The sequence below is a fragment of the Nelumbo lutea genome, chromosome 1 (genome assembly GCF_056320005.1).
Source record: "Nelumbo lutea isolate HS-2025 chromosome 1, American lotus-T2T, whole genome shotgun sequence".
Taxonomy (NCBI): Eukaryota; Viridiplantae; Streptophyta; class Magnoliopsida; order Proteales; family Nelumbonaceae; genus Nelumbo; species Nelumbo lutea.
Genome location: NC_142684.1, coordinates 181626686 through 181654174, shown reverse-complemented (window position 1 = coordinate 181654174; position 27489 = coordinate 181626686). Strand labels below are relative to the sequence as shown.

The window sequence follows — 27489 nt, the reverse complement described above, 5'->3', positions numbered from 1 at the left end:
AACCCGTATCAAACAGGAATCGAGGGAGTTAAAAGTAAAAACTTAAAAACGCCATATGTTCATCTTTTGTCAATTGTTTGCGACAAGAGTTTTTGAATTTCGATAGAAATTTGTGCATTGAAATTGAAAGGCCTTTGAGGCTTTGATACAAACGTTCCGAAGCCCTCTTAAAAGCCAACTATGTCATTTTCTTCTTTAACATAAAAGATGATGATTTCGGCAAAGACCCAAATGATCTAATTCATAAGGAGCTTGCTTCGTCTTTATTGGTATTATCAAGACAATTACATGGTTCTCTCTCTCTCTCTCTTTTTTTTTAGGCAATACGGGACATTTTAAGAAAACGCCCCCAATAACTTACAGACATTAAGACATGCTTTCTGCATCTAATATATAAAGAATATGTACATTCAGAACAAAGAAAAACCATGCATCTATGAAATTGACATGGAACAAGATGAGCTTACAAACCCTAAATCAGCAAGCACCCTATCATGTTTTGGTCTTACCAAGGTCGTCCGACTACTTGGCGCTTTTGTACATGCTATCAATGACGTTCTGTGAAGAAAATTCTGTGGTCAGTAATGGTTCATATAATACACAATACAAAACATGCACTATAAATCACTTCAGCATTGTTTTGTTTGTTTGACCCTGGAGACATGAGGGTGCAACTTATATGTATTTTAGCTCCCCTTCTATGTATTCTCACTCCTCAATCATTTAATGAAATTTCTGTTATTGATAAAAAAAAAATAAAGAAAGAGAAAGCACGTACTTAATAAATGATACACAGAATGTTCTCTTTTAGTAAGATGACCACTACTAACTTTTTGGGGTTATCCGCTTTTTATTATACATCCTCTAAAAACTTCAATCCAGAAACTTCTTCGATAGGTAACGGTGCAAAGAAAGTTGAATAAAATTTTAATCCTAGGAACTTTCCATTCTATATAGATTCTCTATTCATTTTAAACCTGATAAATGGTCTTCTATACTGCATTTATCCAAGAGATGATTTATTCTTTTTCGCTTTTTGATAAGAGTAAAACATAACAATCAGTGAGCCATGTTTACTGGTGCCATTAGACACTACATTCTTTTCTTGTTATTCTCTTCTGTTCTGCTTGGGGGGTGGGGTTGCGGGTTGAGGTTAAAAGAAAAAGGTCTATACCCTAATAGAATGAATACATTATAAAGCACACATGAATTATAATTATAGGCAGAAATTCCTATGAGATAATCATCAAATTTAATTATTATCCTATAGGAATTAAGGAAAAACACTCGCAGAGGTAGTTTATGGGGCCCATTTAGGAAGGGCTTTAACTTTGGTTCAGCTGATTTGAAGAAGCTACTGGAAGAGACTGGTCTAGAGAGACATGTAAATGGTTCTATGGTGACCAAAACGTGGCTTTCTGGATGTTAACCACATATTGCTTATACATTTTCTGGGTGGACCCCATCTCACAAAGCCAAAGCCACAGATGAACGCCCTCCCTAATGGGCACTGTACTGACTTTTACATTTGGAAAGTTTTTATTGAACAGTGTTTTCCTCTACTGAGGTCATGGCTGTTGCAAGAATCAAACCATCACAGTATAGAATTAAGGGTATGATTTTAAGGTTCCAAGGAAAGGCCAAGAGAAGCTAACCTGGTAATACTTGAGTAACTGAGGCCTCTTCTTTTTATATGTTGGTGTGAGGAGATCACGCTCCATGTCAAATGGAAAAGGTTCTAGGTGCACAGCTTTGATAAGCTCAAAACCCTTCAGCTGCAAGAACATTAGCACAGTTATTAAGATCACCAAATTTTGAGTAATCAAATGACAGTAAAAATCTCTGTATAGGAGCAAGAGGAGAAAACCTTCTTTTCTCTGCCAATCTTTGTGAGTTCACCAAGGATGTATTCTTTAGTCTTGGGATTCTCACAAAGAGAATTAAATTCCCCAGAAATTCCATTCTCTTCAGCCCAACGTTCTAGGATTTGCTTATTGGGGTTGATAATAGCAACAAGGAAGGACTCAAAGCTATTCCCGTAAATCCATATCTGAAACAGAAAGGTGGATTATCTTCTCAATAAGCACAAACTCAAGCACATCTCAAGTGGGTGAAAATAAAAGAAAAACAAACTGGAACAATGACATCAGCTTCCCAAGTGATATTTAAAATCAACAACTAATTCCTTTGTTCTTGGCATGGGCCTTCAACCATGAGATTTGTCTGGGCATAATGAGTAAAAAATATAAGAAACTTCTCTCCAAGACTGTGATTTGTCCATCAATATGTGCATTTTTCTACTGTTTTGTTGTACAAGGGTAAGTAGATGCATCCACACACTTTCTTCGCTTACCTGTGTGTGTCAGTATATGCACAGAATGGGTGGGAAGATCTTCATTCTGTTTTTTATCTCTCTACTCGGTGAAATATTTCCAAAACAACCTTATGGCACAAATACAATTTCATCTCTTCTTTTGTCTGTTAAGATTTTAATTTAGTGAATCCAAATTTACCAGGAAAAACAACTTGTTTTCTTATTTCTCTTCTTTTCTCCTTGCTTATTCATATGCACATATGTTTTATGTGTAGAGTGCAATATTCCCCAGAAAAAACATCAATTTTGAGTCGTTTTTTCTTCTTATTTCCCTTGCCTTACTTTTCTAATTGCTGAAGAATCAACAGTACAGTATACTAATTTTCTTGTTTAAAATCTATCAAACATTGCAATAAAGTTTATTCATGTATAGAACAAAAACATATTCATTCCCTTACCCCCCCCCTCCCCAGTCAAGGAATTCCATTCATTTCCAAATAAGGTTACACAACATACCGAATCAATAGCAGGAACAAGACCATAAACATTTTCCAGGTTCTCGACAGCAACATATTCTCCTTGAGAGAGTTTGAAAATGTTCTTCTTTCGGTCAATAATTTTCATGCTCCCATCTGGTTGCCACTCTCCAATATCCCCTGCATACAAATATTTGGTAAGACCAAGGTTGATGAAGAACAAATTTCCAAAATTGTGGATCCACATTTTATTGAAGAATAGATGCAAAGTTAAACAAACCTGTGTGGAACCATCCATCCACCATAACCTCTTTGGTGAGATCCTCGCGTTTGTAGTACCCTGAGAATAGGGTATTACCACGTACACAGATTTCTCCACGTGGTTTACTGGAAAGGGCATCATATCCCATTTCCGGGACAGACTCCAAGCATGCATCCACATTTGGTACTGGAGGTCCCACTGTCCCAAGCATAGCTAGTTGGTTTGGTAGCGAGACAAATGTCCCCGCACAGGTTTCTGTCAAGCCTGCATCAGAAAGAAAGGCCATCTGATCTCAAGCATCCAGACTATCATGTACTGATAGGATATAATCATGATCTGATGAAATTTTGGTATAATTATTGCACACACTTGTCTTGCCACGTGTAGAGGAGGGACTAGGAATTAATTTCCAAGGAAATATGCTACACAACTAAGTTATATGGGCAGATGTTTATAACCAATGTGCATAACCTTCTTATAATATACAATGCTTTTTGTGACCGTCCAAAAGACTCAGAGTGGATGACAATAATTTAAATGGGGTTCACTTTGGTGCCAGATATCATTTACAATGAGTTTATGTGAGAGAAGTACTTGGCAGACATAAGAAGACTTTGCCTTACAATTGAAGCATGTAAAATTCTCAACATGTTTGTCTATCTCCTAGTTGCATTACTTCAAGTAGCTGGTGTGGTTTTACATGTCTTGCTTTTCCTAATTCTAGAGGAAAAGCCCTGGAGACAAACCTATGCAAGGGTTGGCTTTGTGATTTTGGTTACAAACCATTCTATTTTAAGCTATCTGAGATCACATCCACAATGACTAGTGCCCTAGGTATTAAAAGGTCTTTGTTTTTTTTTTTCTTCTTTTGAAAATTAATAGGCCATCACTGTGCACAAGCACCAATAAAAGTTAATAGACCATTACAAAGATGTACAACACATAAGAATTTATAAAAAAAAGTAACCAAAAAGCATACTTATAAAAGGTGCAAGCCTAGGCCGAGGTGCAAGGCAACCCTGGCACACCTTTTGAAAGGGACATCATTGGGTTCAAGGGAGGCACTAGCTACAACAAGGTACAAATCAGTGTTTTCAAACCGTCATTGACCTGGGCGGTTGAACTGTTCGAACCATCACCTGGCATCAGTTCCAAAACCATTGACTTGGTCAAAGAACCATCAACCCAGGCAACGTGTCACAAGTTGCAAATTGCAATTTTTATGAAAACTTCTAGAGACCATAACTTTGCACTCAATGGTCAGTTTTGGGTGATCTATTTGCGCTATATATATATATATATATATATATATATATATATATATATATAGTTACATGCAGAATATAATTATATATCCACAATATACATGTATACAATTATATAATTATGCATATTATATTTATATATGCACATAGATAAATGTAAATGCATACGCTGGCCGACCCGTTCAACCCAGAGAGTTCAACCTCTAGCCTTCAAACCAAAGGAAAAAAAAATGGTTCAGCCTCCAGGTCGGCCAGCGTATGCATTTACATTTATCAGATAGGTAAATTATCAATTAACCTTTTTTCTTTTTGGTAAAAGTAACCATCTTTAAGCTTATGAAAAAGGCCCAAATAGTTCTGAATAAATATAGTCACTGACTCAGTTCTACTCTGCTCATGGGCACCGAGGATGAAACAGAAACATAAATATATTTAGGCAAAAACTACCAATGAGGTTAAATTCTGCCGTAATTCCTAAAACACTGCTCACAATAATTTAACATACCAAATGGTACCTTTTGTCAGATAGGTCATATTTGAAGTGAACCTTAAGGCTACAATGCTCCTCAATGGTTACACTTATTCTGGATGATGATAAGGGAACATTGCTTGGTATATTGGTAAATTTTGAATGAGTCGAGCTGCAAACAAAGGTGTGTACAATGAGTTATTGGAACCGATCAAAAGTGAAAACACACCAGTGTTCTGTACCCATAAGGTGTGGGCCCCATGTTTACGGAACACTGATGTGTTCACTTTTGATTGGTCTCATAGCCTATATTGTACGTACCTATTTGTACATCCAGACTTGGTAAAATCTCAGGGTCACAAGCATGAGAATGAGGGTTCAAGTCTGAGAGCTTTGCACAAAAAAAAAAAAAAATGCCAAACGTTAGGTCTGTATCCTGTCCACCCCTCCTAAGACCACAGATAACTGGGACCAACATTGGGTAATGCCCTTTTTTTATTCTGGACGATGATAGTGTGCAGCATGCCAATGACAGACATTCAGTATGGGACATTCTCATACAACATGTATAGACCGTTGGTAATACTACACTTGTCTATCAATTTCATCAACAAAGCAGTGGATAAATCCCATGTTCCCATTATGGATTAGAACTACAGGTTTTGATTCAGGATTTATCAAATTTCTCCTTAATACTTTTACTACCAAGACCAGGATATAATTGAAACAGAAGAGCACAGTGGAAGTAACAAGATTGGACACAGAAAGCTAACTCAGAATGGTTAAGAAATACTAAACTTCAATTCATGAGAAATTATAGCAAGATCAGCTCAACTTTATTTTCTATTCAGAGGTGTCAAACACACAGAAAAACTTTTTTATTGGTAGCCATAAACTTTTTGGAAATGAATGAATCATAATACAAAGTGTGCCAATCAGCCGTTAAAAACTAACAGAAAACTTATAAATATAACCAGATAGAAATCCAAAAGAGTGCATACCATATCCCTGTAGAACATGAGCACAAGCCACCACACGCAGAAAAGCTTCTACATGGGTAGCAAGAGGTGCTGCACCTGATAGAATAAGTCGCACATTCCCTCCCAACCCTTGCTTCACCTGAGTTGCAGAATGATCAAGATTGCAGGGTCCGCCAGGCAAAAAAAAAGAAAGAAAGAATAAAAGGAGAGAGAGAGAGAGAGAGAGAGAGAGAGAGAGAGAGAGATGAGAGAGATGCTATTAATATACATCAAGTACCTTGCTAAAAACAATTTTATCAAATATGGGAGCTGCTTCTGCATGTGGTTGTCCTCTCTTCATGTTAAAGTTCTTCCTGCATCATTTTCGAAGTCATAAATCAAAAATAGATATCAGGAAAAAAAGAATTACTGCTAAATTGTATAACAGGGAAATTAAACAATAAGCATGCAAGAAAATGAAGTAAAGAGATATCAACCACCACCACAATTAAATTAGTTTTTTAAAATGTAAAAAACTAAAGCCAACACACTTTCATTCCCTTTGAGCTTTAAAAGCACAAATACTGAAGCTTATCCAAACATAACCTCAGTTATTTGGTGGTAACTGCAGTGGAAAGAAAGAAAGATGCAGATTAGCAATTTTTAGGTCATCAGTAAGCTTCTAGAAACTAAAGAGTTTAACAACTTAGCAACCTTTAACAAATTAGCAGGGCTCTCTATTAAATTTGATTAGTTCATTGCCCCCTCAACCCCCAAAGCAATACCATCACTCAAAGGAAAAAGGAGGTATAATATGCCCTTTTAGGTTTGTCATCTTGTCAGTGCTATTTTTGGAGCTTTCTAAGACCTAGTAAATGTTTCCCATTTCCCAATGAATACAATAAAAGCACATGGTTGCAATTGTTATCCAGCTAATCTCTTTACAGTGGGACCAATCCAATGATCAGATCCCATCCTTTGAACATTAGACACAGAGAAAATCGATCAAAAAAAAAAAACATTAGACACAGAGAAAATCGATCAAAAAAAAAAAACATTAGACACAGAGAAGGTTATTCACCCTAGATCATGTATAAGGTACTGACAGTACAAACAAATATACAGGTGACGGGTGACCTATATTTCCTTACCTATATCATCTCTCCTATTTTGACCAATGGAGGATTGGCGGGATAATCCAGAACGTTGATGACGAACGCACTTTCTGGATTGCCCATACTACAGATACCTATTCCATGTCAGCTTTTATATAAAATTATTGGAACCTTCCCTTCTAATCCCATTCAATAAAATTATAGGTTTTAGTTAAAAGAATATATCAGAAGGGGGCATTAATTTCCAAAAATGGAAAGGCACAAGGAAACAGAAATGCAGTTGAGCATGGAGCCCTTGTAAGGTGCTACATTTATGAAATCTAGATCATTAGCATTTCTTTTATAGATGTCTCGTTTTTATGATATTCAAATAAGCAAAGAAGGGGAATTGACAGTAGAGTGGAAAATTTAACAAAAGGTCAAACTAGGGATTTAGGGTTTGAATATTTTAGATCAAGAAGCCCAGGCTTGTGTAGAAGTGGTTTGTTACACATTGAAGGAGCTAGAAGAGCTTGGGGTAGACCAAAATGGGCATGGGTAGTAGTAAGAAATGATTTAAGAACTAACAATTTAACAGTGGTTATGTCTTTAAATAGAACGGATTGGCAAAACAGGATTAATGTAGCCAACCCCATATAGTTGGGATAAGGCATGGATGATGATGATGATGATGATGAAGCTCAGGCTTGTGTTTGAGGATCAGTTACAAAAGAATGTAGTTATTCAAAAAAAGCATCTTGCTTTGTGTGAAAGTCAGCTTGGCTCAATTCAACAAGCCTTAATCCCAACTACATGGGGTAATCTACACAAATCCTGTCTCACCATTGTACCATATCAATAGCATGCCACTTAAGTTCCGGTTTTAGAGAGGCTCAAGAGACATTGTTGAAATGGCAGTCAAAACATCTATTGAAAAGAGTAACTTGATTATTAGTATTGTTAACTAACTTACCTGCCTAATTTCTTTCACTTTTCCCATTCCTGGGATGAAACACACTTACAACTCCATAAAAGACATAACATACAATAAGGGAAATCAAACAAGAACACATTTTTGAATGAGATGCAGGACACACCCAAACAGCATCTAATTAGGAAATCGGCCTAAGTAAGCAGGAACCAGCCCGCGTAGCAGTTAGATTGTTACTTTGAGGTCTAGCTTAGTTTTACCCAAAAAAATAGGCTGGGTGGAACTAAAAAGAGTTTCAACAATTAGCAAATCAAGTGAAATAGAACCAGTATGGTGGCAAAAAGAGTTCAAACAAGCCCTATAGGATGGTTATATGAAACAAAAGGCAGATAGAGGTCTAGCAAGGGCATAGGGATTCAGAACATTAAAGATGTAAGCATGGAGTCTCTAATGTCCTAAGAGAAATGCAGAAATCTTAGAAATATAAGTAAAGAAGAAAAAGGGAAAACATTGAGAGAACAAAAAATAAATAAAGAGAATTAGAGGGCAGTGTTTTAAAACTCGGCCTGGAGGTTTGAACTGCTTTTCTCCAAGGGTCAACACACCAGCAGTTCAACCATCTGGACCACCAGGTCAATCTATGATTCCATCACTGTAAAATTTTTCAAAAAAATAAAATAATACAAAAAACAATGACCTGCTGAACAGGTAAGACAGGTCATGGTTCAACCGTCCAGGTAAATAGGTTGTTGACCAAGTCAAGGGTTTTTATAACATAGCAGGTTAAAGGTTGAGATGAACCAGAATTATGACTGGGTCACTAGTCTGAGTGGCTAAATCAACAACAGGTTGAAAACAGTGCTAGCGGGATAAAACAATAGAAGAGAGGTGGGGCAAAAACAAGGAAAAGAAGGATAAAGTTTAAGACAAATGACAGATACAACCAAAATAAAGCAACATAAAGAATGAGCTTGTTGTAACTTGTAAGGATAGACAACAGTCTAGTCGAGTTAGCACTATTAGGTTAATAGAGTCAACTCCAAAACATAAAATTGCAATAACAATTTGAATTCCATTCGTTCATGCATCAAATCTCTTTAAGATTTAAAAGATAATTACCTTCTTTACAGATGTAACTAGGGGTATCAATTGGACTGGATTTGGTCCAATCCGATCCAGTCCAATGTGAGTCCATTACAAATGGACCAGGTCCAATCCAATCCAATGAATATTTTGGACCGGTCCAATTCAATGTCTGGACCGTCCAATCTGTTCAAATTCGTTTTAATTTAGATAAGTTCCAACCCAAACCCGGTCCATTGACACCTATGTTCTTATCTTATATCAATGGACCAGATATTGGCCTAATCCAATCCAATCCAATATAAATTTATTGCGGATGGACCAGGTCCAATCCAATCTAATAAATATTTTGGACTGGATTGGTCCAATCCAATATGTCTTATTGGTCTATCCAAATTGATTTTAGACTGGACGGGGTCCAGTCCAAAAACCGGTCCATTGACACCCTTAGATGTAATTAAACAAGGAAAACCTTGGTAACAAAGGAAAGAAACTGAAATCTAAATAATTCTACAAGATTTTCTCAATCTCTGTTGTAACTCCATGGGTCCAACTTGAGCTGGCCAAAACTGCTGTTAGGACTCAGTTTCATGGGCTGACTTGCGTGTAAGCTATGAATATGGGTTGAGACGCCCATGGTCTCTATCAGGATAGGTGCCTGGTTGTCACAAGTGACAAAATTTGCCGCGCCATCAAGTGCCTTCAACACGCCCACAACCTGCCATCCAAGTGTCCAAGTGTGTGTCTTGGGTGGGGCATTGCATGATTTTGTATGGGGGGATTGCCAATGGCATTACTATAATTCTATAGTATGAATTTTCACCTTTTTGATGTTTCCTATTGTCACTCCCCCAAAAGCTTAACGTACTCTTTGAGGGGAGGTAGGTAGTCGAGTGAATCAAGAGCATGTAAAGGTTAAGCATGAAATCCCCTCGACACTGAACTGTGTGCTTATGCTTGCCATCTATTAATGCAATACAAGTTGCTTTTTGTCTAATTTGTGTACCATCTTTGTTGCCTTTTCTTGTGTTGTTGCTTGTTGCTTAGGCTTACTCGTCGCATTCGAGTGCCGCAGGGGGCCCCAACGACTAGCCCCGTGACAGTTGGCATTAAAGCAGGAGCTCCTACACACACATTGGACCTAGCATGCGCCCCTGCTTCAGCACAATGAAGAGCAACCGTGACATTGCCGATGGCATACTACACGGGCTGCACCAAGCCCACGACACCAATGAGGCTCCACTCGACGATGCTGCCAAGACGCAAGCCCCAAAGGACCGCACAACTAAAGCTAGCAAGCGTGACAAATCTGTCGACCAACTAGCTAGCATGGACATGCACATCCTACGTTGTGAGGCGACAGTGGGAGAAACCCGAGATTAGGTCGATGAACTCCACCTCAACCTAGAGACTATTGAGAATGCAGTGGTGGAATTAGAAGGACGTTTCAATGGCACCTTCAGAGACATGCACACCACCATACAAAATTCGGGAGCAAGGCCTTCCCAAAGTAGCCTACAGGGCTTGCTAGACAGATTTCAAGCGCAATTGGACGAGATGAGAGACGAGATGACTCTCCTAAAGAGGGCGGTGGCCAACTCATCTAGCACTCCCTCCACCCTAGCTTCCATGCACATCAAGATTCGTGAGCCAACACCTTACTCAGGTGCTCGAGATGCTAGGGAGCTTGACAACTTCTTGTGGCAATTGGAGCAATATTTCTCCACCACTGGCATCATTGGCAACCAACTCAGGTACGTACAGACGTTATGTATTTGACTGATATCGCAATGTTATAGTGGCGTAGGTGTTGCCAAGACATTGAACGTGGAACCCGCACCATTGACACCTAGGTTGGATTCAAGAATGAGATCAAGCGTCAGTTCTACCCTGAAAATGTGGAGTACATGGCACGCCGAAGAATGAAGAATCTCAGACATCAAGAATCACTACATGACTATGTCAAGGAATTTTCGGCCTTGACGCTGGAGATCTCCGACATGTCAGACAAGGATCTCCTTTTCAATTTCATGGACGGTCTCAAGCCATGGGTTGAGCTTGAACTTCAATGATGTGGGATTAAGGACCTCGCCACCGCCATGGCCGTAGCTGAGTAGCTTGTTGATCTGAGGCACCTAAGAAAGAAGAGCAAAAGCCATCCTGCCCACGTACCATGAGTTTGAGTGGGGGAGATCAACAATCAACCTCTACAAAGGAGAAGCTAGTGCGCACCGACAAGCCCATCAATCACCAAGGGAAGAAGCCACAAGGAGCCCAAAGCTATCAGGGCCACCAATACACCAGGAGACCAACTACTCCCGCACCTTGTTACATTTGCAATGGAAAGCATTGGACTAGCGACTATCCTGTGCGGAAGAAAATCAATACCCTCATCACCAAACTCAATGATGATGAAGAGAGTGATGAGGAGAAAACCACAGTGGCGCCAAGAGTAGGTGCCCTTCAACTTAGAAACGCCATGGTTAAGAAAGAGGCCACATCCAAGCGGCCCACCAAAGCCCACAAGGGGCTGAATTATGTGGACATCACCCTCGGTGGGAGGCCGACCCAAGCCTTGGTGGACACTGGGGCCACCCATAACTTCAATTCTCTTGCAGAGGCAAAGCGACTCAGCTTGACCACCACCAAACAAACAAGGTGGGTCAAGGTTATCAACTCAGGGGCCAAAGCAGTAGAGGGCATGGCTCGAGGAGTAGAACCCCAAGTTGGACCATGGAAAGGACCCATCAATCTATCTGTGGGAAGAAGTCTCCCCCAAAACTGTTCCACTTCCAACGCCAGCACCTGCGCCAGCACCAACATCAACATCAGCATCAGCCTCAACATCAGCAGAAGCCGCAAGCGCCCGTAATTGATGGGCCCAAGGGAAGACCCAAGGCCAACTCCAACACCCAGTTTACCTACCATAATGGGAAGAGAGTGCCACCCCAACTCGTTAGGGATCATTCCAACACTCGGCCTTCATCTAACCCATATAGTAACCCTGTGAGGAGATAACCTTGGGAAACACCCCTCTACATCCAACCCCCTCTTAATCCAAACTCACATTTTGCACCAATCCTTCCCTTAGCTAGTAGTGCAAGCAAACCTAGGCCTCATTTGACATACCTTCAAGCCGCTAGCCAAGGACTTAATCTAACATCTAGCCTTAGGTCTCCCCAACGCCTCATGAATCTTCAATCCCATCATCCCAGCATTTGCCCAAGCCTTGGAAGAGAAGAAGCTCGTGGAGCCGCTGAAGAATCCTTCACCAACAGTAGTCTCACGCCACAAGCAGAAGTTGGTCTTCAAGGACGATGATCGAATTGAGTGGGGGAGACTGTCACAAGTGACCAATTTGTCGTGCCATCAAGTGCCTTCAACACGCCCACAGTCTGCCATCCGAGTGTCCAAGTGTGTGTCTTGGGTGGGGCATTGCATGATTTTGTATGGAGGGATTGCCAAATGGCATTACTGTAATTCTATAATATGATTTTTCACCTTTTTTATGTTTCCTATTATCACTCCCCCAAAAGCTTAACGTACTCTTTGAGGGGAGATAGGTAGTCGAGTGAATCAAGAGCATGTAAAGGTTAAGCATGAGATCCCCTCGACACTGAATTATGTGCTTATGCTTGCCATCCATTAATGCAATACAAGTTGCCTTTTGTCTAATTTGTGTGCCATCTTTGTTGCTTTTTCTTGTGTTGTTGCTTGTTGCCTAGGCTTACTCGTCGCATTCAAGTGCCGCACGGGGCCCCAACGACTAGCCCTGTGCCATGGTGCTGATAGCGTGATACTATACTTTTGGCAATTGGCACTAATGTTTAATTGTTTACAAACCCGTTTACTATGGCAGTCAACAAAGAGGAACATGTGAAATGATGGAAGAATAATTTGGAAACCTCACATCCAAAGGAATTAACAGGATTGGGAGGTCGGTGAAGTGGCAAACCTTCTTATTGAGCTTCGAAAGCAGAACACTAGCATTGTTGCAAATGACAAAGATCTTTGAAATAGGACAGCATCAGTAAATTCTCATTAAGAACCATTTGGAAAAGGGGAAGCATTAGTGATTTCTCAGTAGGATCATTGTAGGGTCTTGAATCCTGACAGCAACAGTACATTTCCATACAGAATCATCTTGAAACCCAGGCTCCTTCTAAAATAGTTTCATGTTATGGATAGAAACACTGGACAAATGCTAAGTATGGAGATTTCTATGACAGGATGCAGCTTCTAGAACTGGGATCTGGAGTCCACAAAATTCATTCATGCATTGCACAGTTATTATAAACTGTGGTTGCACTTAATTAGATCCTTCAACTTAAGTGGGGTCTTTCCTATAACAGTCAAGGAAGTGTTGGAGATATTGTAAAGGGGCTAATAAACAAAAGGGACACTGGTATCACAGACTGTTCCAGCAGCAGCAGACAGTAGTTTGGACAAATATGGACGGAAAGAAACAGAACTTTTGAAATTAAAGCTGCTCAGGAGGAGATAGCCTTGAAGAATGTTAATGGAACAATGGCATCATGGATTATGGAAAATAAGGAGTTTAGGGATACTCATCATTCTGTGCTGTCAGGGATTGAATTGGAATGATTTGGCCATCAATGGCTGATGGTAATATAGTGGTTACATTCTATCTTTAGGCTCAATTTGGAAAGAGTACAAATACAAATATGTACAGTACAAATACATACAAAAGCAGTCTTTTACCAGACTATTCAATCCTCATGTGAGAATTTGGTCCCATGGAACTTACCATAAGTATGCAATATTAAACAGTTTTTGCTTCAAGAAACCCCCAGCAGAGATCTTCTCTGTCAATCCTGAAAGCATACACAACAACCACGAAAATTAATAAGTATTTTCATTTTTCACTGATAAAAAAGTACTTTCATCCTATTATGGAACTGCTATTACTACTCCCCTTTTTGTTTGAAACCGACTCCCCTTTAATTTTGCTGAATATCTTGGGACCAAAATAACCCAAAAGCTCATGTTCCCTGATCTCTTTTTTTTTGTTATTAATACCCAAAAATATCCAATTAAAAAAAAAAAAAAAAGTTATCAGAATGAAGTACACATCTTGGTGGAATAGTAAAGTCTTAGACTGACAAATGTGAAAACAAACAGGTCCAGGTCTCAGATCATCCGCTTCAATAACAATCAAATTTATTGACTTGTACATAAAATAAAGTACATATATAGAAGCCAAGTTCTCTTGTAAATTGGCTTGTCCTATTACTCACTCTTAACAATGATTTGTACACGGCACAGACTTCCCATATTGGCTGACCTCTGGGTCCAACTGAAAGTTTCCCTAAGCACCCCATGCAATTGCTACACCTCCCTTACCACATTCTTACACTTCCATGGCCCAATACTGTGGTTCTTCAACCAACCCACATCTGTTTTCAAACCCTCCATTGGGTAATAACCTTTCACCAAAACAGCTTAGTGATAAGATTCATTTCATAATTTAGAAAAACTTGAATGGGAGTGGTCCAAGCAAAAATGGGAGTTGCAAGAGAAATTCCTTCTTTCTTTTTTTGGAGGATCAGTAAGTATTTTCATTCTTCTGTAAGATACAAGTGATGAAGAAGGGCCAGAAGGGTCAAGAGACATGGACTATGAAGCTACATTCATTCCTTGAAAATGTGCATAAATCTCTTGGGAACTAATTTACTCAAAGTGAGAATATAAATAAGCAAATTCTCTCTTACAGACAAGTTTAATAAATGGTAGGTTTGTATGACCAGTTGACCACCATTTGATGGTTTTCTTTTTTTTTTTTCGGTATTTGGTGATACACCCGAACCCCCCATAGGGGTTGTTTGAGTAGCACAGCACCACATTTGCAAGTGAAGACCAGGCATTGTTTAAAGAACTAGTTGGATCAAAAGAGTGTTCATCAAACCCACCCACCCCCACCCCCCATGCAAGTGAGCCATATGGACCATGTGCACAGTATGTGAATCCCATTTGGATGCAAAAAGCCCTTGAATAGCTTTTGCCTGTATGCATGCTGAAGGAAGATGGCTCATTAGCACTAGCAGATGTTGGTTCCAATTCATACCTGAATAGATCCTGTCCAGTACACGTGGAACAGCACAGAAAATAGATGGTTTTAGCTCCCCAATGTCCTCTACCAAAAGTTTGACATCCTAAAGATGCAATCAAGTCTGAACTTAATAATCGCACTCTTTCCAGGTAAAAGTGTATGCAAATGCTTTAACTTACCCCACGCCAAAATCCTATTGAGGCACCATGAGAAATAAATAACTCTTCAATCACACGATCAAAGATATGTGCCAGCGGTAGATATGACATGTATACATCCTTGGTATGCAACTGTTCACATACATGAATAAAAGTTATAAGGACATACTTCTCGTTGATTGCTCTTACGTGCTAGTGACATGAGGAATGCTAATCTTACCCTGATGAATGGGATCAGTAAACTACTTTCACCACTTTTTTACATGTGTCCATATCATGGGTGTCTATGTCTTTTTACATGGTGGTGGTTTGGTAATAACACTACCTCACATGCACACATGTAAAAGAATTGATGAGTATGGATCTTTGATCCCGTGCACATGCACGAGAGAGAGAGAGAGAGAGAGAGTAAGATTCAGTGTTTTAAAAGCGCAAGGGCCAATTTACATGTGTCCATATCATGGGTGTCTATGTCTTTTTACATGGTGGTGGTTTGGTAATAACACTACCTCACATGCACACATGTAAAAGAATTGATGAGTATGGATCTTTGATCCCGTGCACATGCACGAGAGAGAGAGAGAGAGAGAGAGTAAGATTCAGTGTTTTAAAAGCGCAAGGGCCAATTTGCTCCTGAGGCGCAAGGCACAAAATTACAAAAAAAAAAGCTAAAAAAATAAAAAAAGTCAGAAATTTAAAAAAAAATGCAAAAAATTCAAAAAAAAATATTAAACATAATGTTAATAAAAAAATATAAACTTAAATTTTAAAATAAATGTTTTAAAATCTTACCGGAGCTCCAAGAACCCCCTATTTGCTAATGTTGTCCATTCATTTATTACAATAAAATATCTTCTTAAAAGGCAATGAAAGTTATAAAATCATTATTTTTATGTGAGAAATAAGAATTTCAGACCCTAACATAGACTTGTTCAAGCTTGCCTCAAGGGGCGTGGTCGGGGGTTCAGGGGCGGAGCCCCAGGCCCAACCGTTAAGACTCAAAGAAAAAAAGCAAAAAGCCGCAAAATTTTAAAAAGGCACACGCCTGGGCTGAGGCACATCAGGCATGCACCTTTTGAAAGGGGTGCGCCTAGGACCTAGGTGAGGCGCATACCCCAAAATGCGCCTCGCCTATGCGCCTCAAGCGTGCCTTTTAAATCACTGGTAAGGTTAGCATTCCTCCTAGCCATACAGGTAAATCAAAATGTTCACACTTTCACCTCTTCATTGACACTCTCTAGCAGCCGCTTTACACCAGCTATAAAAGTAATAATGCTATCATTGGAAATCATAACACCCTTTGGGTCGCCTGTTGTTCCACTAGTATACATAATTGTACAAATATCAGTTTTCTTTGTCACTGGAAGATCAAAATGTTTATTAACACCCTGCAGATGAAAAAGTGCAAAATATGTCAGAACTCACTTTCAATTGGTACTTCAAAATTTAACTTTCATTTATTGTTGCAGAATTGCCAATCATAAAATAATTATTATTGAAGAATTTAACATTCTATCACTTATAAAATTTAGCATAGTTCAATCTTTTTTAAAGCTTATATACTATAAATTTAAGCTTTATAAATAACATGAACAAAATATTTCTATTGTTATCTCAGAATGTAAAAAAATTCTAGGTAGCAACTAGTTCTAATTCTTGGACTTCCAACCCTAGGCAACTCTCATGTGGTTGGCTGGATCAAACTCACATGAGAAACCCTAACCTGGCTCTGATACCAAGTAGTCGATCAAGACTACCATCAGTCTTGAATTCGAAAGCAAAAAAAAAAAGAAAGATTTCAAAAGAAAAGAAGAAGCACACGAAGGGTTTTAGAAAAGAGAGAGAGGGTTGATCTTAATGATCTACCAACCCACTTTTAATATTTATATATGTTGACTAATTGTAAAAGGGCTGAATTTCCCTTATTGCTTACATGGAAAATAAACTAATAATAAAGTTGAAATAACAAGTTGTAACAACAAACTGAAATAACTACCAGCTAACACTGACATAACTAACAAAAAACATATTCTATGCTGCCATACGAACACAGTAGGGACCACAGCAGTGGGGTCCACATCAGTGTTCTCTACACTCCCCCTCAAGTTGGGAATAGATATTTGTTTGTCATTCCCAACTTGCATAGGTCTACCTCTAATTTTTTCCTTGGAACAGCCTTGGTGAGAAGATCTGTGAATTGCATGCTGGAGGTGATATACGGGAGGCACACTTCTTGAGACGAAACCCTCTGACAAAATGTCGATCGACTTCGATAGGCTTAGTTCTACCATGTTGTACCGGATTATGAGCCATATTAATAGCAGCCTAATTATCACAATACAACATTAATGGCTTCTCATAAGCAATACCCAACTCCTCAAATAATGACTTCAGCCATAGGATTTCAGCCACACCATTAGTCATAGATCTATATTCAGCTTCAGCACTAGAACGAGAAACAACACTTTGTTTCTTACTCCTCCAGAAGACAAGGTTACCTCCTACAAAGGCACAATATCCAGAGGTAGACCTTCTGTCATCAACACTCCCAGCCTAATCAGCATCTGTATAGACCTCTATCTTCATGTGATCATTATTCTTGAATAATATACCTCTACCTAGACATCTCTTCAAGTATGCTAATATCCTCTCAACTGCAAACAGGTGAGTAGTTCTAGGAGAGTGCATATATTGACTGACAACGTTGACTGCATAACTGATGTCCAGTCGTGTGAGACAAAGATAGAGGAGTTTTCCAACCAACCGTTGGAACACAACTTTGTCTTCAAGAGGCTCTCCACCCTTTACACTGATCTTGTGATTGTTCAATAGGTGTATCTGCAGGCTTAACACCCAACTTTCCAGTTTCTGCTAATAGATCTAGAACATACTTCCTTTGAGAAATAAAAATCCCATGTTTAGATCTAGCAACCTCAATACCCAAGAAGTATCGTAGTTCTCCCAGATCTTTCACCTCAAACTCTTAATGAAGGAGTTGTTTAAGAGACCCAATCTCATTGTTATCATTCCCTGTCACTACAATATCATCCACATATACAGTAAGCAAAGTCAATGAAGAATCCACTCTTTTAATGAACAATGTATGGTCTAACTGGGCTTGTACATAGCCGAATTTTTCAAGGGCTTGTCTGAATCTATCAAACCAAGCTATGGGGGAATGCTTTAGTCCATACAAGGCTTTATTAAACCGGCAAGCCTTCTTACCTGTCTCTGCATCATAAAATCCAGGAGATAACTATATGTAGACTTCTTCCTGTAAGTCTCCATTGAGGAAGGCATTTTTAACATCTATCTGAAACAAGGGCCAAGAATAACTGGCTGCAAGGGATAGCAAAACTCGAATAGTGGTCATCTTTGCTACTGGAGCAAAAGCCTCCAAGTAGTCTATATCATAAGTCTGAGTAAATCCCTTTGCAACTAACCGGGCCTTATACCTTTCAATGGAACCATCAGCATTATGTTTCACAGTAAATACCCATCTACATCCCACCGGTTTCTTTTCTTTAGTCTGATCAACTAGCTCCCAAGTATTATTCCTCAGAAGGGCATCCATTTCAACCTTTATTGCATCTTTCCACTCAGGAACTGACAAGGCTTCCTGCACTGTTCTGGGAATAGGAATATCAACAATGGATGTGAGAAAGGACATGTAAGAGGGGGACAGGCGATCATAGGATAGAAACTGGGAAATGCAGTGGGTTGTGGATGTGGTGCAACGCCGTTTGCCTTTACGGACTGCAATGGAGAGGTCAAGGTCATCCAAAGAAAGTAAAGTAGCAATAGTGGAATATATCTCAGGGGGACCTGGATCTGATAAAGGGACTATGGTACCTGGATCTGGATCCGTAGAAGGAATTGGGGCTGGCCTAGACTGCTGATGACCGAAATCAACCTGCCTCCACCGCCTGTGATACTCTCAAATCCTGACACCTCTGACAACCCTCCCCATTACATCCCTCATCACTCAATGGAACAGATAAAGGAATTTCTGATGAGTTAACCCTAACCCTACTCTCACTACTCTCCCCCTGAGGAGAAACCCTAGGGTAATAGGGTACCTCCTCAAAGAAAGAAACATCAATCGAGACAAATCTCCTCCTAAAAGTAGGTTCATAATGACCATTTTGATTTTGTACATAACCAAGAAAATTGCATTTGGAGGCCTTAGGATCAAATTTGGAACGATGAGGTCCAATAATCTGAACAAAGCAAGTGCAACCAAAGGTTTTAAGGGGAACAGTAAATAAATCTTTATCGGGGTATTGAAGGGTAAAGGGAGGCTTCACGTCAAGAACCCGTGAAGGAACTCGATTAATGAGATACATTGTTGTAAGAATAGCATCGCCCCAGAAACGGATAGGCACATTGGAATTAAACATAATGCTTCTAGCCACCTCCAATATGTGCCTATTCTTCCTCTCAGCAACCCCATTTTGCTGTGGTGTATAAGGACAAGTACTATGGTGAATAATCCCATGATCAAGTACTCGGATCTGAAGATTTTGATTTTGACCCCAAACTGGGTTAAAATCATCTGATGAAAGATCTGGGTCAGAGCAGGAACCTCATCTCGAGAACACATAAGGTAAACCCAAGAAAAACGGGTACAGTCATCAACAAACAACAAGAATTACTACTCATAGAAGGGATGTGATACGGGCCCCAAACATCAGTGTGCACAACATCAAAAGAATTACTACTTCTTTTATTACTCAAGGAATAAGATGTTCTACAATGCTTTTCAAGCTCACAACTCTCGCATCTCAAATTTGACATTTGAACAGACTCAAACAAATTTGGAAAGAAACTCTTCAAAGACCAAAAGGATAAATGACCTAACCGATTATGCCAAAGCATAACCGGACTAACAGACTGAGAAACAAAAGACTTCCTCTCTTCATGATCTTTCCAATGAGAACTCTCTCCAAGTAGATAGATCTCATTCGTCTCACGGCCAATCCCAATCACCTTCCTTGTCTCCAAGTCCTGAAAAATACATCGGTCAGGGAAAAAAGTTACTAAACAATTCTGATGTTTTGTAATACTACTAACTGAAAGCAAGTTAGTATCAAGCTTAGGAATATGCAGAACTGAAGATAAGAAAATGGTATTAGACAACTTGATGTCTCCTTTCCCAGAAATGGGAACAAGGGAACCATCAGCAATGGACATTATATCTCTACCAGAAGCTAAGTGATAGGTAGTGGATAGTGATGGCAAGCTAGTCATATGGTCAGGTGCACCTGAGTCTATTACCCAACAATGTTCAGTGTTACCTGGAACTGAAGCATGGTAAGTTGAGGCCCGAGTACCTGAATGAGCAAAGGCTGATGTGGAAGGAGTTTATCATGATTGTGATGATTGAGCTGAATTCTCATCTTCCTTTTCCAATTGAGTTAGGGCAGCCCGAACAACAGCTAAGGTGTTTAGAGGCGTGCCTTTTGTGTCCGATGAGGATGCATAATCGGTATTAACAGCCATATGGGCATTACCCCTTTTGTTCCTCAGTTTTGCTAGGACTAGATGAGGGTGCAGCTTCCAACATGTGTCTTTAGTATGCTTAGGTTTCTTGCAATGTCCACACACTAGATCCCGCTTATCTTCCTTCTTTATATCCCTTTTTGTATCACCCCCAGACTTAGGTTTAACTACTGCCAAGGTTGGTGGAAAGGGCTGATGCTGCATCATAACCTTTCTCCTAGTCTCTTCCCTTGTTAGTATTTGTTGTCTCACAATATCATAGTCAGGATTCAGACCAGCTAGGAATTCAAAAACCCTATTAGTTTCAACTTGCTTTCTATGAGTTTGCGCATCCTTCTAACTTTCCCATTCAAGCATTTCTAGGTGGCCAATTTCATGCCACAAAGATTTCAAAGTAGAGAAGTAAACGGAGACTGGTTTCCCTCCTTGCTTAAGGTTATTAACCACACACTTCAATTCATAGGCCCTAGCAACATTAAGGGGTTGGGAGTAAGTCTCTTTCATGACATCCCAGATTTCCTTGGTTGTTTTTGCCCACAAATAGTTCTGGCCGATATGTGGCTGCATAGAGTTGAACAGTCAATCATGACCAAATAGTTCTCCTGAACCCGTTTGGTATACATTTGGTCCTCCTTAGATGGTTTTTTCACATCTCCCAACAGATAGCTAAGTTTTCCTCTACCCCCAATGGCCATCATGGCTGATTGGGCCCATTCTAAGTAGTTGGATCCATCAAACTTCACAATTGTAATCTGAAAGGCATTCTCATACATGTTACCAGAATTGCTAGTCCCAAAAACACCTTCCCCCTAATTCTTGAACTCCATTCTTGGTCAAGAATTAGCAATAAAAAACTTTTGAAGCTACTGTAATAGAAAACAACACCTAAACAACTGATAACAGCCGGCCTAGGTCTTCCAAAAACAAGGAAAAACATAATTTTGTATGAAACCAGTTCAAATATGATTTAAAACCAACAACAGTTCTGAATTTTAGGGTTTTCTCTCAAAAGCCTAGAAAGAAAAAAAAAGGTTTTCCAGCCGCACCTCTCAGAATAGACCAAGATGATTCTTTCAAGGTTATTCTCAAGCAAAAAAAAACTTACTTTATGAAAGAAAATCTCTGGCCGCCACCTTCTGTCGGATGCAGAACCCTAATCTTGGGGATCCGAAGCCTTTTCTAATTCTTCCTGACTACTGGAACTCTCCCAGCCTTCTACAATCTTCTTAGTAGTAGCCGCACACTACTAGTAGCCTCCAAGAATCAGCCAATCCTTCTTCTTTGTTGAAAAACTTCTAAACCTAGAAAATTCTCATGTAGTCAATCTAATTAGACTAACATAAGACCTCCTTCTCTGCAACCAGTTTTAGGTTTTGAACAGAGATTCTGATCGCCACCTTCAATCTTGATAAAGAAACTGATGTTGGACTCTTTATCTTCCTCTGATTCTTCCTAATTATCAATAACACAATCCACTCTTTGGACAGCTGCTACAGTCTCTAATAACCTCCAAGAATCAGCCGAAAAAGGGATCCTCTTAATCTTCCAGCCCTAGGCAACTCTCATGTGGTTGGCTGGATCAGACTCACATGAGAAACCCTAACCTGGCTCTGATACCAAGTAGTCGATCAAGACTACAATCAGTCTTGAATTCGAAAGCAAAAAACAAGAAAGATTTCAGAAGAAAAGAAGAAGAGAGGGAGAATTGAAGAAGCACACGAAGAGTTTTAGAAAAGAGAGAGAGGGGGTTGATCTTAATGATCTGTCAGTCCACTCTTAATATTTATATATGTTGACTAATTGTAGAAGGGCTGAATTGCCCTTATTGCTTACATGGCAAATAAACTAATAATAAAACTGAAATAGCAAGTTGTAACAACAAACTAAAATAACTACCAACTAACACTGACATAACTAACAAAAAACATATGCTATGCTGCCATACGAACACAGTGGGGACCACAGCAGTGGGGTCCACATCAGTGTTCTGTACAGATAACACTGTTTCTCAAGGCTTTGAAGGATCAGACTGATAAGATATCCCCACCTTACCTCATAATGTTTCTTTTTTTTTTTTTTGATAAGTTACCTCATAATCTATTATTGATCCTTCAATAAAAATTACCAGCAGGTAAACTGATTGACAATGGATAGAGATGCAATAACCCCTGAAAGCATAATGTTTAGAAGAACTTTAAACTTTCAGAAAGTATATGAAGAAAAGGCATCTCTTCCATGAGCATTCACTACTACTTTGGATACAACAGCAAGTAAGAAGACCTATATTTCAATTTGATTACCCTACCAGTTGCAAGAATTCTTCCCAGGAATAAATTGCTAAACCAAACTTTTCCACCTCTTCTCTTTGTTCAGGTGTAACCTCGCCAAAGCTCACAACAGCTGAAAAACAAAATGAAATTCTCAGTGTCTCATATCACAAATTCACCATTCACCAAGCATGTGGAAGAAATGAAGCTTACTTTTCAAGTACTCTGATGTGTTTAATATAAACTATTATAGATGTAATATATAATATATAAAAGACATAGCCCCAGGCCATGCATCATATGGGTCTTAACCCCTAGGCCAAGCCCAGCCTAAGGGTGGGAGCTGTGCTTGGCATGCCATGGTACTGTGTTGTGCCGGGCAATGCCAGCCCATGTGCATCCCAGCCTGTTTAATATCTCTAGTCCTAAGAAGAAAACAACCATCATTTTTTTCCAAACTAGTTAAAGAATGAAAAGCAAACATAAAGCATCATATACCTCAGGAATCTTCTTTTCCTCTACAAAAGCAATTGAAACCTCTGAATGGCATATAATAAATTCCACAGCATCAGCACCTATAACCATGAAAGAGTAGTCACAACTATTCTTCTTCAATTACTGTGCTTATCAAAAATTATGAACACTCGACAAGGATTTTAGTCAGGTGCCCTATCCCATATTTTCTTGATATAGTTAAAAGGCACCAATAAGCATATTTCTAATTAAAATCATAAGCCTATAATATAGAAAATCAAATGCTAAAGCAATGTCCTCAAAGTGCATACCAAGGGTGTCATATAAAGGAACGCAATAAATGCCGTGAGCATTGCAAGCCTGCATATATTTTGCAGAGTTAAATTAAAAATATCAAAAGAGGGAAATTATACTAGGTAGAGAAAATAAGAAACTAAACTCCACAAAACCATAACAAAGAAAAGAAATGCACTCCAAAAAAGTAAAACCATTACAAGAAAATAAGATTAAGACATTAGAATATTAAAGAGAAATAGACAACATCCTTAAACAAGAGTTTCCTAAACCTATTACTCAATAGAGAAATTGACACTGTTTAAGGAAATCACTCAATACTCAGAGATACTGATGTTGTTCCTGGAAACAATATGTAAATGATAAGCTAGTACCTCCATGCTCATAATCCACTCCGAACAATTGGCACCATAGATACCGCATCTTCCTCCCTGGAAATGACAAATGGGCAAATGAACTGTTACTCCAAGTTGGACATAATTTTTGCACATAGAACAATCTCATAAAGGAAAAGAAAAACTACTACTACCAAATGAGATAAGATCAGTTGGCCAGTTCAAGCCAAAGGAGGAAAATAAACTAAAAGATGAAAAGTTTAATCTTGCCCACCTAAATAGAACTTTACCCAAGGGCCCTCAAGGACAGAATCTATGATAAAAATGACAAAAAACATGAATAAGGGAGAAGGGTTTTTTTCATTCTTTTTATTGAGGATCTCACTATATCCATGAGCAAAGAATCTAAAACAATACAAAAAGTTGTTTTTCCAACAGAACAGTATGACCCTATCAAGAAAAAATGGCATTGCCATCAAGCTACCTGTAATTGCGAACCAAAATTAATTCCTGGTAATTTTTTTACATTAGGCTGAGTGGTAAAACTAGAAAGGATAGGATAAAAAACGGAGTCATACAAAGGAACCGAGGAGTAGCTCCAATAGGTGATAAAATGAGAGAATGAAGACTAAGGTGGTTGGTTATGTGCATAGAAGACCATCTACAGCATCCACTAGAAGAATTGAAAAGGCTAGAAAAGCCTGGGGCAGATAAAAAAGGCCTTGGGTGGAAATAGTAAGAACTGATTTAAGCATCCATAATATGACAATGGAAATGGAACAGAACAGATTGGTGAAACAGGATTCATGCAGCTGAACCAAATAGTTGGGACAAGGCTTAGATGATGATGACGATGCCAATGATGACAGCTTAATCACAGGGTAAAGCAACAACAGATCTACAGCATTTCTGGGAATCATTCCAAAATTGTAGCAGGGGTGAATAGAGACTGTGGAAGGATCACACTGCTCAATCCTGCTTGGTGTCAAAGCATAGATTCAAGAGCACAAACAACTAATAAAAAATTTGTTATTCAACTTTTCAATCCCTAATACTGAAAAATTAAGATACAACAAATCAGTAACTTACTTTCTCAACACCACAACTACGGATAGAATCTCCAACTTTCATGACAATGTCGTACACTTCTTGGTAAGTTTTCCAAACATATTTACCCGGCTGCAAAAAAAAAATAGATATCAGAAACAACCACCAAAACTTCAACGTACCATTGATTAAGAGGATATGTATCATAGGGAAGGTTGATTATGTGAGGAAAGCAGTAATCTTAATTGCAAGGAAGATGTACCTTCCCATTGACAATCTCACGACGACCAAGCATTGGATTTTTAGGATACTTCTCAACTGACATGCTGTAACAGACAATAACATCAGTCATGTCAACAACGTCAAGGACTCAAGAAGATAACCAAACATTTTATACCATTAAAAGGGACCGACTCACCACCAAGCTTTTGAAGGATTCTAACCAAAGAAAATTTAAAACTCACTAATCAGTACTGCCAGCAGTAAGTTGAATTTGCAGGCATTCGTAATAGTTTATGACACCTTTATTATTACATAATGGAAATTCAATACGGATAAATCCTACAATCCTCTGGTGAAGGTAATAGAGGGGCAAACAAAACGAATGAATAACATAAATAAATCCAGTTGATAAACAAGTAATACCAGTCCTGAAAGTGGGGCAATCAGAAAAGGCAGCATATTTCATGGTGTCGAATAATGAGAATGACACGATAGGATCTAAAATATTTCCAAACGTAAAAGCTCCAGTTTGGTCAACAGTTATAACAACATGACTGTAGTGTGAGAACTCCTTCCAAATTTTCGTCCTGTATAGAATGAAAATATGCGACACCAAAAATTTATGTTATGAAGTGTAAGCCACTAGATTTGCAAAACCTAAGAGCTAAGAACCAATGATCGATTCAAATTTCTTTACTAAACTAGTAAGTTATAAACAAATAACTAGTGAATAGTAGAATGATCTTAAGGTATGGCCGACGAACACAGAGCTGCATGTCTGCGATCGAACCATCTCCGTTAACTGATTTGGACCAAAAGAAGTAGCTTTCACATAGTTACATCTAGATTATAGACAGCTTTCTAAAAATAAATAAATAAAAATGCTCGCCGCAAAATTCTTCATGGCGCGCATGCTAGCATCAAATTTCCGAACCCCACGCTTTGATTCATATGGGTGGAAAACCGGATATTTGAGTTCTCGAGTAGACGAAATTAGTTAACAATAAAAAAGAAGCCGCCCAACCCGTGGAACTGCAGATTATTAAAATTGGCGAAGACTCAAAACGAAGAACTGAAAAAATGAACCCACCGAAAAACATCCCAGCAGCTCTCCATTCCTTCAACCGGCGGTGGGAATCCATCCTTAGCGAACAGACTTCGATAAACGGGACCCCTCGAAGGCTTCCCATCAGTCGCTTCCTTTGCCTTCTCAACCTCAATTATAAACTTATTATGCTGCTCCATTGCTTGATCTTACCCTCTCTTCCTTCTCAGATTTGGTCGTAGTGAATCAATCTGCAAATCTGAACTACGCGGCTAGAGTTTTCAGATCCTCAGTCAGAGGCAAGTGGTAATCGAAATAGGACGAGCCCGGCAGAGCTGAAGACTCAAGGGAGACTTTGTCGTTAATAATATACACAGAAGATAATGTTAGGTTAAAAGTGTTGAACCACGGTTAAAATTGACCTGAAACGAGGAAAACCAGTTAACCGATCGTCACTCGTCAGCGATTCTCGACGGCTGGACCATCTATCTAATCGGTAGACCCCAATTACTCGTGTTGTACGGTCCAACCGTAACGATTAACAACACCGTAGTCCGTAGTAAAGGAATACAGGCTGGGGAGTAGACAGGATTTCTTTTGAACAAATAGACATGAAAAGATTTCGGAGTAGCTGTTGATTGTCTCAATAAATCATGGATAGGAATAGGACAGGTGACCTAACCAGAAAAAAGTAGATCATGTGGTATTTATGTCTATGACTATGAGATAATAAAAGAAAACAGAGAACGTATCCTTCCATGTCTTATTGCACGTCGCAGGATATCCCCGAATCGGTGGTCGTAACTGATTTGAGCTCCATATACTATACTTTGAAGAGGATGAATACGTGTGGCTATGGTTATATGAATAAGTTGAATTGAGGACATACTACTCTCCCTAAATCTAACTTCAATTGAGTAGTTTGGGTTTTAGTTTCGTTAGCCTTCATTTAAGTTTTATTTTAATCGTGTTCAAACCTTATGATAAATTTAATTAGTTATTTGAGTTTGAATTTGATTAATAAAAAGTTTAGCTTATATATATATATATATATATATATATATATATATATATATATATATATATATATATATATATTATAAAAAATTATCATATATAATATAAAAAGTATTCATTTTTGAGCTTTTGAGTCAAGCTCGAGCTCATCGAATATTTGAACCAAGCTCAAGCCGAAAAATATAATTGAATCGAGCTCAAGCTT

General features: G+C 38.8%; 1 protein-coding gene across 1 annotated transcript; it reads right to left on the bottom strand.

The window, feature by feature from the left end:
* Window positions 1-237: 237 nt before the first annotated feature.
* On the bottom strand, window positions 238-26605 carry LOC148879632 (long chain acyl-CoA synthetase 4-like). The gene is made up of 19 exons (XM_088961222.1): window positions 26313-26605; window positions 25263-25326; window positions 25043-25132; window positions 23993-24049; window positions 23636-23684; window positions 23340-23425; window positions 23064-23094; window positions 22889-22983; window positions 16302-16469; window positions 15103-15213; window positions 14939-15026; window positions 13622-13688; window positions 6044-6119; window positions 5788-5905; window positions 3071-3316; window positions 2831-2970; window positions 1868-2050; window positions 1656-1775; window positions 238-558 (listed from the first exon to the last, which is right to left on the bottom strand). Exons 1-19 carry the CDS (start codon window positions 26465-26467, stop codon window positions 523-525), a joined length of 1980 nt encoding a protein of 659 aa, XP_088817348.1. The 5' UTR covers window positions 26468-26605; the 3' UTR covers window positions 238-522.
* Between the last annotated feature and the right edge of the window lie 884 nt (window positions 26606-27489).

Bases quoted from the DNA above. Each gene is read 5' to 3' on its own strand.
- LOC148879632 (XM_088961222.1), bottom strand. From the start codon at position 26,467: ATGGAGCAGCATAATAAGTTTATAATTGAGGTTGAGAAGGCAAAGGAA. The intron at 16,470-22,888 runs GTAGGGTAATCA...TTTCATCTGCAG, and splicing joins GGGAAGAATTCTTGCAACTG to GGTGTTAATAAACATTTTGA. The intron at 13,689-14,938 runs GTATGAATTGGA...GTATGCTTTCAG, and splicing joins ACTGGACAGGATCTATTCAG to GATTGACAGAGAAGATCTCT.